A 14,521-nucleotide genomic window follows, 5' to 3' on the forward strand; every position below is an offset into this window, starting at 1 on the left:
AGTTATACTCCATGTGTCAACTTGACGTGGGGGCAAAGCCAGGAAGTTAGCCAGGTCTCAGACGTTTAGCACTCTGGTGAAACCCATGAGCTGACGAACCTAGAAACATAATCGGAGTGAACAAAGATTTAAACCCTCGACCAAAGGTTTCTGGGTGTGTCCAAGTGACGGAAGTCACAGGTCAACTCAGATCTATCATTATCAGTATCGAGATGTTACCTTCAATATACAATTAACTACTCTTGATCATTCGTATTGTTAAACCGAAATATAATCTAAAGTTCATGTACCCTTAAACTTTTCTGTTTCATTACAATAATTTACCCACGAACCATAAAATGTTAGAACCGGACGCCATCTTGCTTCCTAGCAGACGAGTCAATATTCATCACGTGACAAGTCAATACTGATCATGTGACAAGTCAATACTGATCATGTGACAAGTCAATGTTTGAGGTCAGTGTCAGTCACGTGATTTGGGGGTCAACATTGAAACGTATTTTTTTGTCACGTGGTACGGAATAACCAATGGAATAGCAAGATTCTTAATAGAGGCATAACCAGCTATAATGAACACATTCTTAATGAAAGATTATCTAGAAGTTCGCCTACAGTAATAGTTACCGTATTTATCATTATTGACACTGAGATATTCACCTGTGCAGCTGTTCTTCATGAATAATCAAGATATTCAGCTGTCAAGTTAATTGTCAGGATTATCTTCGTACCAATATCATGAACAGTTTAGTAAATCTTCATGAACACATCTATCATGAAAGGTATTATCTAGATGCCCACCTACAAGTATGTTGACCAGGCTAAATGGTAAACAGAGTGTCAGCTTGACGAACAACATGCTTTGTACAAGTGGCCAGGGCATGTTTATCAAAAGGTGCATCTGGCTTGTGGATATGCAATTCAAAGAGAAAAACCAGCTCTTGAAGAATGGCATACTTGTCCCAACATTACAGCAACAGAAATAGGCAATTTGTGGGCGTGTCCCAATGTTACAGTGACAGAAACATGTAATTTGTGGGCGTGTCCCAATGTTACAGTGACAGAAACATGTAACTTGTGGGCCTGTCCCAATGTTACAGTGACAGAAACATGTAACTTGTGGGCGTGTCCCAATGTTACAGTGACAGAAACATGTAACTTGTGGGCGTGTCCCAGGTCAACTCAGATCTATCATTATCAGTATCGAGATGTTACCTTCAATATACAATTAACTTCTCTTGATCATTCGTATTGTTAAACCGAAATATAATCTAAAGTTCATGTACCCTTAAACTTTTCTATGTTTCATTACAATAACTTACCCACAAACCATAAAATGTTAGAACCGGACGCCATCTTGTTTCCTAGCAGACGAGTCAATATTCATCACGTGACAAGTCAATATGATCATGTGACAAGTCAATACTGATCATGTGACAAGTCAATACTGATCATGTGATAAGTCAATGTTTGAGGTCAGTGTCAGTCACGTGATTTGGGGGTCAACATTGAAACGTATTTTTTTGTCACGTGGTACGGAATAACCAATGGAAAAGCAAGATTCTTAATAGAGGCATAACCAGCTATAATGAACACATTCTTAATGAAAGATTATCTAGAAGTTCGCCTACAGTAATAGTTACCGTATTTATCATTATTGACACTGAGATATTCACCTGTGAAGCTGTTCTTCATGAATAATCAAGATATTCAGCTGTCAAGTTAATTGTCAGGATTATCTTCGTACCAATATCATGAACAGTTTAGTAAATCTTCATGAACACATCTATCATGAAAGGTATTATCTAGATGCCCACCTACAAGTATGTTGACCAGGCTAAATGGTAAACAGAGTGTCAGCTTGACGAACAACATGCTTTGTACAAGTGGCCAGGGCATGTTTATCAAAAGGTGCATCTGGCGTGTGGATATGCAATTCAAAGAGAAAAACCAGCTCTTGAAGAATGGCATACTTGTCCCAACATTACAGCGACAGAAATAGGCAATTTGTGGGCGTGTCCCAATGTTACAGTGACAGAAACATGTAACTTGTGGGCCTGTCCCAAGGTTACAGTGACAAAAACATGTAACTTGTGGGCGTGTCCCAATGTTACAGTGACAGAAACATGTAACTTGTGGGCGTGTCCCAATGTTACAGTGACAGAAACATGTAACTTGTGGGCGTGTCCCAATGTTACAGTGACAGAAACATGTAACTTGTGGGCGTGCCCCAAGGTTACAGTGACAAAAACGGAACTTGTGGGTGTGTCCCAATGTTACAGTGACAAAAACGTAACTTGTGGGCGTGTCCCAATGTTACAGTGACAGAAACAAAGTAGAAAAGTCTCCTCTCTTGGTGCGGCTGAAATGAATAGAGTCACAGCCTCATGGGATATACGGACATAAATACTAACGTACTAAAAGCATAAGTGACTCTCCGCCACACGACCCCAGGAACCTGCGAGGGGTAGGACCAGACCGAGGCAGCCTCACTTTGATTGTAGAGTGAGTATAAATTATTTGATTACGACACGTCTACAGCAGAACAGTCTCAAGTCACATGGCACTCTGCCCACGTCTCTTCTCAATACAATCAGTCCAGGCGTATCAAACGTGGCGACAGTGCCCCCTGGTGGTTGGTAGAATCATCACACTCCCTACTTTTTTTCATCGATTGTTTTTAACAAACGTATCCAGAATGTCCTCGGCCATTTTGAGGTTGTTGTGCGACACTCTCAAGGCCTCCACTGCTTTGAGGCGATCGTAGCCCCGGTCTACGAGTATGGTGACGTGCTCCTCATTTAAACTGCCCACAATCGTTCCATTGTTCTCCTTGTTTAGGTCCTGGTTCTCTCGCAGTCCCTCGCGCCGAGCGGGCAGGGGAATATCATTCACATCTCCACTGAAACAACACACACATCCAATACTAATTAACCATACTTGATGGTTCCAGCTGTCACAGTAGTGTAGAATAGTGGGCAGATCGATCTCATTAACTCATAGAAACAACATCAAAATACTATCATACATTCATATTTTCCCAACAAACACATGTAATTATTTTTGATTTTGTATTTATTTTGTGCCAGATGTATGCTCATCTTTTTGTATCGTAACCATGCATATTTATGCACATGTCTTCAAGTTTGCACGTACATCTTGAACTATCACCCAACCTACATTCCATATCAGTAAAAGAGCTGGAATGCAGGGGGATTACAGGATCCTTCCCCTTCAATGACTCGATATACACTCCCCATCAATGATTCCATATACCCTACCCCTCAATGACTCGATATTCCCTCCCCATCAATGACTTGATAAACCCTCCCCCCTCAATGATTCCATATACCCTCCCCTCAATGATTCCATATACCCTCCCCCTCATTGATTCTATATTTCCTACCCCTTAATGACTCCATATACCCCCCCCCCCCCCCCCCGTCAATGATTCCATATACCCTCTCCCCCTCAATGATTCTATAGTCCCTCCCCTTGTGAAAGGTGGAGGTGTTTGTCCGTGGGGTGAAGGAGTGTAATAGTGGGGTGGAGGTGTGGGCCTGTGGGGTGAAGGTGTGTCATTGTGGGGTGGAGGTGTATGGGGTGGAGGTCTGTGGGATGGAGGTGTGGGATGGAGGTGTGGGTCTGTGGGATGGAGGTGTGGGTTTGTGGGATGGAGGTGTTGACCTGTGGGATGGAGGTGTGGGATGGAGGTGTTGACCTGTGGGATGGAGGTGTGGGATGGAGGTGTTGACCTGTGGGATGGAGGTGTGGGATGGAGGTGTTGGATGGAGGTGTGGGATGGAGGTGTGGGTCTGTGGGATGGAGGTGTGGGATGGAGGTGTGGGCCTGTGAGGTGGAGGCGTTGGTATACGGGGGAGGTGTGTGACTGTGGGGGAGGTGTGTGACTGTGGGGGAGGTGTGTAACTGTGGGGGAGGTGTGTGACTGTGGGGGAGGTGTGTGACTGTTGGGGAGGTGTGTGACTGTTGGGGAGGTGTGTAACTGTGGGGGAGGTGTGTGACTGTGGTGGAGGTGTGTGACTGTTGGGGAGGTGTGTAACTGTGGGGGAGGTGTGTGACTGTGGGGGAGGTGTATGACTGTGGGGGAGGTGTGTAACTGTGGGGGAGGTGTGTGACTGTGGTGCTGGTGTGTGACTGTTGGGGAGGTGTGTAACTGTGGGGGAGGTGTGTGACTGTGGGGTTGAGAGGCTCAGGTTTGCTGTACTTACTGTGACTGAACAGGAGCTGGCTGTTTGGCCCTGGGCATATGGGCAGGTGGGCAGGCATATTCACTTGGAAGTCGATGTAACTGGGGGGGAGCGTTTCCTGTCACGGAGAAAATAGTTCCTGTAAAATGTGAGTGAAGCATGAGGAAAGCATTAGGCAAAGCATGCTGGGTAAGCAAATAAGGGCAAGCACAGGCATGCAACTTAAAAACAGCAGAGTCAAGCATGACAAAAATTCAACATAAAAAACAAAATATGGGAACAAAGTGTTTGTTCACATGAATGCTTTGCATGAAAGATCAAGTCAAACATGTTATATATGTGCCAAAGTAATATATTTCTACCTCAACAAGTGCATCACGTCTCAAGAAAGTCGAGAGAACATTGCATACAACTATTCAGGGATATGTTAAGTGCATCGTAAAACCTTCCAGAATTGTTTTGTTGAGGAATTGGTGAGAATTAGAGCCCTAAGTTCTTGTGATTGTGCAGCCTAGTGTTAATGTCAACATCCATGCAGAGGTGTTTACTCATTCAGCCATCCGGGAAGATCCCGTAGAATCCCGGGTAGAATAGGTCTTCAGCAACCCATGCTTGCCTTAAAGGGCGACTATGCTTGTCGTAAGAGGCGACTAACGGGATCGGGTGATCAGGGTTGCTGACTTGGTTGATGCATGTCATCGTATCCCATTCGTGTGGATCAATTTTCATGATGTCAATCACTGGAATGTCTGGTCCTGGCAAGATTATTTACAGACTACCGTCATATAGCTGGAATATTGCTGACTGCGGCGTTAAACAACAAACACACAAAACAAACAAAACTCATTCAGCAGATAATGAGAGTGAGTGAGTGAGTGATGACTGCATTACTCCAGCTCTATCCCTATGGCAGGCTGTGAGTAATGGACCAGACAAACCAGTGACTGAAAGGATGTCAGTAAATCCCCACCATCAGGGTACACAGACACACCATCAACCCTGTCACAGAGAACTCATCCCAGACTGTAGGTGATGGGTCACTAACTCTACGCAACTGCATGGTACTCAAGATGAGTGAGTGAGTGAGTGAGTGAGTGAGTGAGTGAGTGAGTGACCCTGTCACAGAGAACTCATCCCAGACTGTAGGTGATGGGTCAGTAACTCTACTCTACTGCATGGTACTCAAGATGAGTGAGTGAGTGAGTGAGTGAGTGAGTGAGTGAGTGAGTGACCCTGTCACAGAGAACTCATCCCAGACTGTAGGTGATGGGTCAGTAACTCTACTCTACTGCATGGTACTCAAGATGAGTGAGTGAGTGAGTGAGTGACCCTGTCACAGAGAACTCATCCCAGACTGTAGGTGATGGGTCAGTAACTCTACTCTACTGCATGGTACTCAAGATGAGTGAGTGAGTGAGTGAGTGAGTGAGTGAGTGAGTGAGTGACCCTGTCACAGAGAACTCATCCCAGACTGTAGGTGATGGGTCAGTAACTCTACTCTACTGCATGGTACTCAAGATGAGTGAGTGAGTGAGTGAGTGAGTGAGTGAGTGAGTGAGTGAGTGAGTGAGTGAGTGAGTGAGTGAGTGAGTGAGTGAGTGAGTGAGTGACCCTGTCACAGAGAACTCATCCCAGACTGTAGGTGATGGGTCAGTAACTCTACTCTACTGCATGGTACTCAAGATGAGTGAGTGAGTGAGTGAGTGAGTGAGTGAGTGAGTGACCCTGTCACAGAGAACTCATCCCAGACTGTAGGTGATGGGTCAGTAACTCTACTCTACTGCATGGTACTCAAGATGAGTGAGTGAGTGAGTGAATGAGTGAGTGAGTGAGTGAGTGAGTGACCCTGTCACAGAGAACTCATCCCAGACTGTAGGTGATGGGTCAGTAACTCTACTCTACTGCATGGTACTCAAGATGAGTGAGTGAGTGAGTGAGTGAGTGAGTGACCCTGTCACAGAGAACTCATCCCAGACTGTAGGTGATGGGTCACTAACTCTACTCTACTGCATGGTACTCAAGATGAGTGAGTGAGTGAGTGAGTTTGGTTTTAAGCTGCTTTTAGCAATATTCCAGCAATATCACAGCAGGGGACACCAGAAATGGGCTTCACACATTGTACCTATGTCGGGAATCGAACCCGGGTCTTCAGCGTGACGAGCGAACACTTTAACCACTAGGCTACCCGACCACCCTGGTACTCAAGATGAGTGAAGGACCCAACTGGTAATTGTTGTTTATAACCATCCCAATATTTAATTATATACTTTATAACTGTGTGGTTTAAATGGTATTGTCTTTAAAAAACAACAACATAAATACAAAATAGTACACAGGGTGGAAATTAACGCTCACCAATAGGCCCGAGGCCAGTAGAAAATACCTCGGGCTAATATAATCATACTTCTACTTGGCTATAGGCCCTGTTTTTTTAACAAATGCTGTTAATTATCGCCTCTCGATTCTGGCATAATCTTTCAAGTCTTAAAAGATTGAGTTAAAAGATTAGTTAATAAATATGGCAAATACTTGCCCGTTTTCACCATGTGTAAACTTTGATGGACACCTGTACCGAACTTAAACTTGCTGACCTGCTGTCTGCTGTATAGGTAACCTATACCTAACAAGTATGCTACAAGACGTGCTACTCCATGTATAACTCTAATGTCATATACTGAACTGAATAAAAAATATTTAAAAAAAAGAAAAAAAAGAAAAAGAAAAAAAAGATTTAAATTTAAGAGTCTGCTTAATTTTTAAGGACTAGTAACAATTCCGAAAGGCCTGTGTTTTTCGAGTTAATTTCCATCACTGGCACGGCACAAGACAGAAGACAACTGATCGTGACAGTGTGACCACATGACTGTGAGACAGTGTGACAGTGAGACTGACCAAGACTTCAGCGTCACAAGCAGAGACATAAGGGTCAACACATGAAGCTTCAGGATATTTTCTGAGTATGACATATCTCACATGGGATAATATCTCACCGTATTCAAGTTACCAAGACAACAGACAAGTATTTTATTGAAATGGCGATAGGAGTTCTATAAGCATGCACGTCAAGCCCATGGTGACTCCAGGCCATATTAGGTGCCCACTACCCTATGCCTGTGGTAATACTGCTGATTCAGCACCTATCTCTCCATAGGGGACACAGCTGATGAGTGAATGTATGATGAGTAAATGTATGCTTGTGGTAATACTGCTGATTCAGCACCTATCTCTCCATAGGGGACACAGCTGATGAGTGAATGTATGATGACTGAATGTATGCTTGTGGTAATACTGCTGATTCAGCTCCTATCTCTCCATAGGGGACACAGCTGATGAGTGAATGTATGATGAGTAAATGTATGCTTGTGGTAATACTGCTGATTCAGCACCTATCTCTCCATAGGGGACACAGCTGATGAGTGAATGTATGATGAGTGAATGTATGATGACTGAATGTATGATGAGTGAATGTATGATGAGTAAATGTATGCTTGTGGTAATACTGCTGATTCAGCACCTATCTCTCCATAGGGGACACAGCTGATGAGTGAATGTATGATGACTGAATGTATGATGACTGAATGTATGATGAGTGAATGTATGATGAGTAAATGTATGATGAGTGAATGTATGATGACTGAATGTATGATGAGTGAATGTATGCTTGTGGTAATACTGCTGATTCAGCACCCATCTCTCCATAGGGGACACAGCTGATGAGTGAATGTATGATGACTGAATGTATGATGAGTGAATGTATGATGAGTAAATGTATGATGAGTGAATGTATGATGACTGAATGTATGATGAGTGAATGTATGATGAGTGAATGTATGATGACTGAATGTATGATGAGTGAATGTATGATGACTGAATGTATGCTTGTGGTAATACTGCTGATTCAGCACCTATCTCTCCATAGGGGACACATCTGATGAGTGAATGTATGCTTGCACACATCTCACATATGGCATATACCACACAGACATCCTTGGAGTAGCATAATATTTGTATTACTAAGTAGTGTAAGTATCACACACAGACATCCCTGGAGTGGTATAATACTTGTATTACACAGCAGTGCATATGACATCACACAAACATCCTCGGAGCGGTATAATAACGCAGTGTATATAGACAATACAGACAAGATGCAGAAGGTGGTTATCTGTAGCAATATGTAGCATTTAGTCTCCAGTAGTTAAGCACAGCAGACCACTGCTCTCATAGATCTTATACGGTTTAGACACAATAATGCATACTGCAGACAGAACAAGAGATCAATATAGAAGTGGCGAAGGGAACAAAGCAAATAGCTGCCACAGGAAAAAGCTCATATAATGAGATCACTGCCTAAGGCATAACTTTTGCAGAGTCTCAAAACCTAGCTTACATAGCCTCCACTTCCCGTCTTGACCCCTCCCTGTTATTGTCTGGTAACTACACAGTGATTAATGGCTTTCCTGCTTGGGTATATCTGCCCCTAACATTGCCTATTGCCACTGAATTCCCCAACCCCTTGTGTAAGGATGCTGGTATGCTGATGCCGTACCTCCCTCAGGTGACGGCGGGTGTTTGGAGATGCCCTCCGACGTGGGGGAGGTGTTGATGAGGGGGTGCACGCCAGGCAGGGGTTTGTCGTAGTGCGAGTCCGGCTCCGTGTCAACGGTCTTCACAGTGTGGCCGGGGATGTCGTACCTTAGCTCCGCATAGGACACTCCTGAAACACAGGCTACATCTTAGACACTGCCACCCTTCCCTCTAAACACTTACTACACCTGCACCCAGAAGCCGAACTTGAGTTAACATTCCGCTGCTACACAGTGGGATCCTCTGGAGCCACAAGGGGTTGAGTTTAGGGGTTAGAGGTTCGTGGACACCATGTGAGGAGATATTCTCAAGCTAAACATTAGTGTGATGTTACTTTCTGTACACTGACTTTTACCAGACACAAGACATAAACTAGGCTCTCCACAAGGGAACGTTCCCATCTAATGTGCGAGAGTGGGGTGTATGAGAGGGTGGAATATGAGAGTGGGGCGTTGGAGCGAGTGGAATATGAGAGAGTGGGGCGTGGGAGAGAGTGGGTGAGTGAGTGAGTGGGTAAGTGAGTGAGTGGTAGCTAGCAGCAGCCAAGTGTTCAGGTGTGTGTGAGGACAGCTGTATCTAACCTTGGTCCTTCTCTGCGGGCGTCACGTTGATGACCGTCCTCTGGGGTACTGTCGGCCGCTGGAGGCGTGGCGTGTCTTCGTCGTCTGCTGGCGGGGTGGGTGGAAGCTGACGTCTGTCAACACAACACAACACAACACATCTCGTCACTCAGCAAACACAGAAAACCTCACACATAATGGAGAAACTTTCGAATACTGACAGTAGTGCTTAATGTTTGTTTGTGTGCTGTCAGCCATGAACACTGGGCCAGACAAACCAGTGATTAACACAAAGACTAACATCCCATGTAGTCAGAGTATGACACAGCAAGTCTGTTTGTCTGTTGCTTAATGCCACACTCAGCGCTATTCAAGCAATATGACGGCAGTCTGAAATATTTGTTTGTTTGTTTGTTGTTTAACGCCGCACTCAGCAGTATTCCAGCTATATGAAGGCGGTCTGTAAAAAAAATCGAGTCTGGACCAGACAATCCAGTGATTGACATCATGAGCATCGATATAAGCAATTGGGATCACTCACTCACTCACTCACTCACTCACTCACTCACTCAGTACACCAGTGTTGGGTACCTGCGACATAATAACGCTTCGTTCAGTTTAGCAATTGTTTGATGCGTCCATATAATCACCATGGCTGGGCGGGTGCGCTTCGCGAGACGAGTATGAACGTTATCAGCCAGGCGAACCACAGCAGGGTCCCTTTTCACAAAGCGATCGTAGGGCTACGACTACCGTAACTCCTATACTTTAAGATAGACTTACGACCGTCTTAGCGCTACGATCTCTTTGTGAAACGGGCCCGCAATGCAGACTGGACGCCAATCCGACACGAAACACATGTACGGATTCGGACCTCTTCTGATCACATAGCCAACAAACAAATACTAAGTTTTAATTAGCCAAGTCATTCATTATGCGATGCATACATATGTATTTGGTAATTCCCTGAAGGTATCCCTAACCAGTAAACAGGCAAATAACATTGTCTAACGTGGAGCTGATCAGGATGATATATTAAATTTGTACTTTCATTGATTGAAATGTATTTATTTCGATTCAGGTTTAAACACGTTGCAAAGCACAGATCCGGATGACAGACACAGCGGTTTTCTGGAGCGTTTCGATATAGAGTTCACGCCCTTGTCAAGCTGAATGACTGTAAGAATGAACATGGATACATCCCTGGATGCGAAAGTAAACACAGAAGTGCTTATCCACTGAAGTTTTCTTATTTACTCACCAACTTGTTGAATGCCAATAAAACAGTTTTGTCTTACTCTATTTTGTACATTTTTATTTTTAGTTCTTGATTTTTTTGTTCATCATAAGTAAGAGCTTGTGTTTGAGTAATGAATACGCCCGGAATTCTTTCTTGTGAAAGCTTAACACCAAAAGTTTGAATATATGTATTTTGATATGATGGTAATGATCGCACAACACAGCCAGATGTTATGTTATTACCTATATGACTTATATATGAAATACATGAGCGAAAAAAAATGATTGTCATAGTATAGTCAACCAGTGTGAAGACCAATACCATGTAGTGCAGGTGAAATATTATTTGAATGCCTTCACACGGGCACTGACGAAGATTGTACAGGGTTATACTATACCTTTGTTTAAGCTGTGCCCTTAATACGAAACGACTGCATCAGCATGCGGAAGCTGTTGTTGTTGTCGTGGTTGTGATTGACTGCCAGACATGAGGCCGGATGACTCGGGGCACATGCGGTTGTATGTTTGGTTATGCCTAAAATTGTCTGCCCTTTGACCGTTTGGCTTGGAGTGAGTTGCCCCTTTCGGCCTTGCTCGGGGGGTGGGGAAAGGTGGTCGGTGGAGCAGCGCATACTGCGTACCAAATTAGTTGACAACGTTGCGGAAGTAGTTCCTGGATGAATACTACACATCGTATAATACTTGGAGTTTTGTAAATACGCAACAAAAGCCTAAACCACAAAGACAGACGCGACGGATAAAATGGAAAACCAAAAGAACAAAGCTTTTCGTTGATTATGAATAATATTTCTGGAATATTGTATGTTATATTTATATAAATTCTACCATTTCTCAGCGCACTATTTAAACTTTAAATTAAAAATTCCTTTTACTATAAGTTATAACCAATGATGGATGCATGTCGATGAATCTCATATGCACGACAGTTCATTTGGTAAAGCTTGGATGGTGTCGTCCGCTGTCCGTTGTCCGTCGTCTGTACGTCAACAATTGATTCCATCGACTTCTTCCTCTGAACCACTTATTGGAAATAAACGAAATGTGACTGAAAGCATAACATGGCGGGAATTAAAAAATTACAAATGGAGGGGCTGACACTATCCCCCCCACCACCACACACAGGGGGGCTGAGGGGCAGGGCCACATAGGGGTATTTGGATATATTGATTTTAGGGACTTCTTCTCTAGAACTAAGAGATAGATATCAACCATATATTGTTGGAAGCATACTCCGATGGGGAGAATTCAAATTGTACAGTGGTTGATCGCCTCGGCGCCCCCCCCCCCCCCCCCTGCCACCCCGATCCCTCCCTCCCTTTACAATGGTGTAGGAGTAATGGCCCATACACCAAGTACGGATCGAGTGATCAGATGAACTGAATGACCCTTCTCAAAAACAATTTCTTAAAACATCAATAGTCTTTACATATACGTCTCTTCACGCACATCTTGATAGCACAGAGGGAACGTTGCTGCGCTGACGATGACAAGGTTTCACGTTCCAAACGCATAGGAGTTGATAATCATTTTTTCACGTGCAAACCTTATAGAATAAAGTTCACTTCAAACACCCCGTGAGAGGAAAGTGTGACAATGTGTCAATGAGGTTTGTACCGCCCATCAATCACATTGTTGTAATGATGCTTGGCTGAAATGGCAGTACTATTGCGTAGTCCTGTATAGATTTCTGGAGCAAGATGGCTTTACTATTGGTGTAAAAAAGGTATTATAAATACCACAGGATTGGATATGGCTCATATCTACCATTTAGGTTTGTTTCGTGCCGTGCCGGCTGGGCTGGGCTGGGCTGGGCTGGGCTGGGCTTCAAGTTTGTATTAACAATATGTGCCGTGAAAACAGCTGGCCAGGTCAATAGGAAAGAACCAACTAATGCGGCAGAAAAATAGTTGAAACATAGATATCTGAAATATAGCTAAAGTTTAATACTGTGGCTCCAAGTCTGATCCAAAGTATGAGGTGTAGCAGCCAACGAATGTTCATTGCCTTTAACGTTCTCTGATCATGTCTTACTTAAGTTTAACGCCACCGTAAAACATTCATTCAGCAACGCATGTATATATTTACAAAAGATAATTACAAGCAAGGAATCGAACTCCCCATCACAGTTTCAAATAGCGCGACTCGCTGCCGTATGCGCAAAACACATCTCTGTCAATGGGTGTGTCAGTTTCCCTGTCATACCTTCACATTTTGGGAGGTACGCGAAAGGAATCAGGCATGCACGTGTTCATTTGGTTATGCGCGGGAGTATACAAATTGTGGTTCCAGGACAATATGTTTCCAGAGTATATTTGTTTGCCAAAATAATCTAATAATTGACAAGAAGTGCAATTAATATGTCTATATTATAAAGGTGTGAATGTAAGGGGGAAATGTTAGGTCTGACCAGCTTATTAGTAGGTAATTGCCTTGCAGTCAAGTCAACAACAAATATAATTGCTTTTATTTCTTAATAGTCCAGGCCCTTAAGGGGATAGCTCGCGTTGTGTCTACAAGCACCAAATTTCGCACAGGTGTAGACCAGAACATACTAAATTCACCTTTGGAGGGCAAATAGCATTGAACATGATACAAAACATCACCAGCATGGGCATCTGCAGCTGGTGCAATAGATTTACCCTTCAACTGGAAGTTATCATTAGACTTTGCCCAGCTTTTTAGATGTGCATCTACGGTGTCAGTTGCCACCTTCCGTATATTGGTCTGGTCATCTCCATCACAGATAATGCAGCATTTAACATTACTGCCTTTTCCATAGGATGCCCCCGCTGATCTGAATTTTTGGGGTGGACTCTGTGTTCATGTTTTTGACGCAGCCTCTTCTTACGAGAACTACTACAGTAGCTCCTACATGATTTTTGATACTTAGCATTATAGGATCTGAGTGTTGCAACAATACCTGATCCATTTTTTACTTGGTCAAAGAAGACTGAAATATCCAACTGAACGGCATTGATTTCCTTAAAGTCAGTCAGGTTTCTGCCAAGAGTGCAAAGTCCTTCTGCCTTTGGTGTTTGCAACTCTTCACTTTTATCTGACTGGCAAACACAGCAAAGTCCCCTACAGAGATGGAAATATAGGAATACATTCACTGGACAAGTAGCCATATACGACACCTACGTGTGATTAATGCACAATTAGTCATGACCACCTATATCAGCGTTTCTTGAAGAAGTAAAAATACATGCAAGGAACAATTCATGTGACCTTTATGTGTTCAGTAATATAAACCATCAACCACCAGCAGTGCATTATACTCATTTGCAGACCAGAAAATAACATTATTATGTGACATCCAAATTAAACCTGAACCTTAAGTATGCCCCTGGAAAACCTCTGGACAAAGCGTATTTTGTATGTCAACACAAAGCTCAAAAACCTATGAAAAGAGCCTTCATTCATGATTCTATGACTTTTGGTTATTTAAATAGGACAGGATCCAATAGGGATTGGCGGCCATCATGGATTTTACTAATATGGCGGCCCCATTGATCACCGGCTTTGGCGCCCTCCAAAAATGAAGTTCTGGTCTACACCTGTCTACACCTACAGATGTCCTGGTTCCCTAACCCTAAGTCTGTTAAAGGGGAGCCCTACCGATGTCCTGGTTACCTTACCCTAAGACTGTTAAAGGGGAGCCTTACCCTTATCCTGATTCCCTAACTCTAAGACTGTTAAAGGGGAGCCCTACCCATGTCCTGGTTACCTAACCCTAAGACTGTTAAAGGGGAGCCCTACCCATGTCCTGATTCCCTAACCCTAAGACTGTTAAAGGGGAGCCCTACCCTTGTCCTGATTCCCTAACCCTAAGACTGTTAAAGGGGAGCACTACCCATGTCCTGATTCCCTAACCGACTGCTAAAAGGGAGCCCTACCTTTGCCCTGATT

The 14,521-nt window shown here is 43.6% G+C and overlaps 1 protein-coding gene across 1 annotated transcript; it reads right to left on the reverse strand.

Annotated features, from left to right (window-relative positions):
- Positions 1-1,459: 1,459 nt before the first annotated feature.
- On the reverse strand, positions 1,460-11,007 carry LOC125374206 (microtubule-associated serine/threonine-protein kinase 3-like; the record flags this gene model as incomplete). Its single annotated transcript, XM_048385112.1, has 5 exons — positions 1,460-2,899; positions 4,227-4,344; positions 8,755-8,922; positions 9,374-9,486; positions 10,990-11,007. Coding segments are annotated over 5 exons (652 nt in total), but the record flags the coding sequence as incomplete, so codon positions are not given.
- Positions 11,008-14,521: the final 3,514 nt, after the last annotated feature.

The sequence above is a fragment of the Haliotis rufescens genome, unplaced genomic scaffold, assembly GCF_023055435.1.
Source record: "Haliotis rufescens isolate VD_foot unplaced genomic scaffold, xgHalRufe1.0.p SCAF_531, whole genome shotgun sequence".
Classification (NCBI taxonomy): Eukaryota; Metazoa; Mollusca; class Gastropoda; order Lepetellida; family Haliotidae; genus Haliotis; species Haliotis rufescens.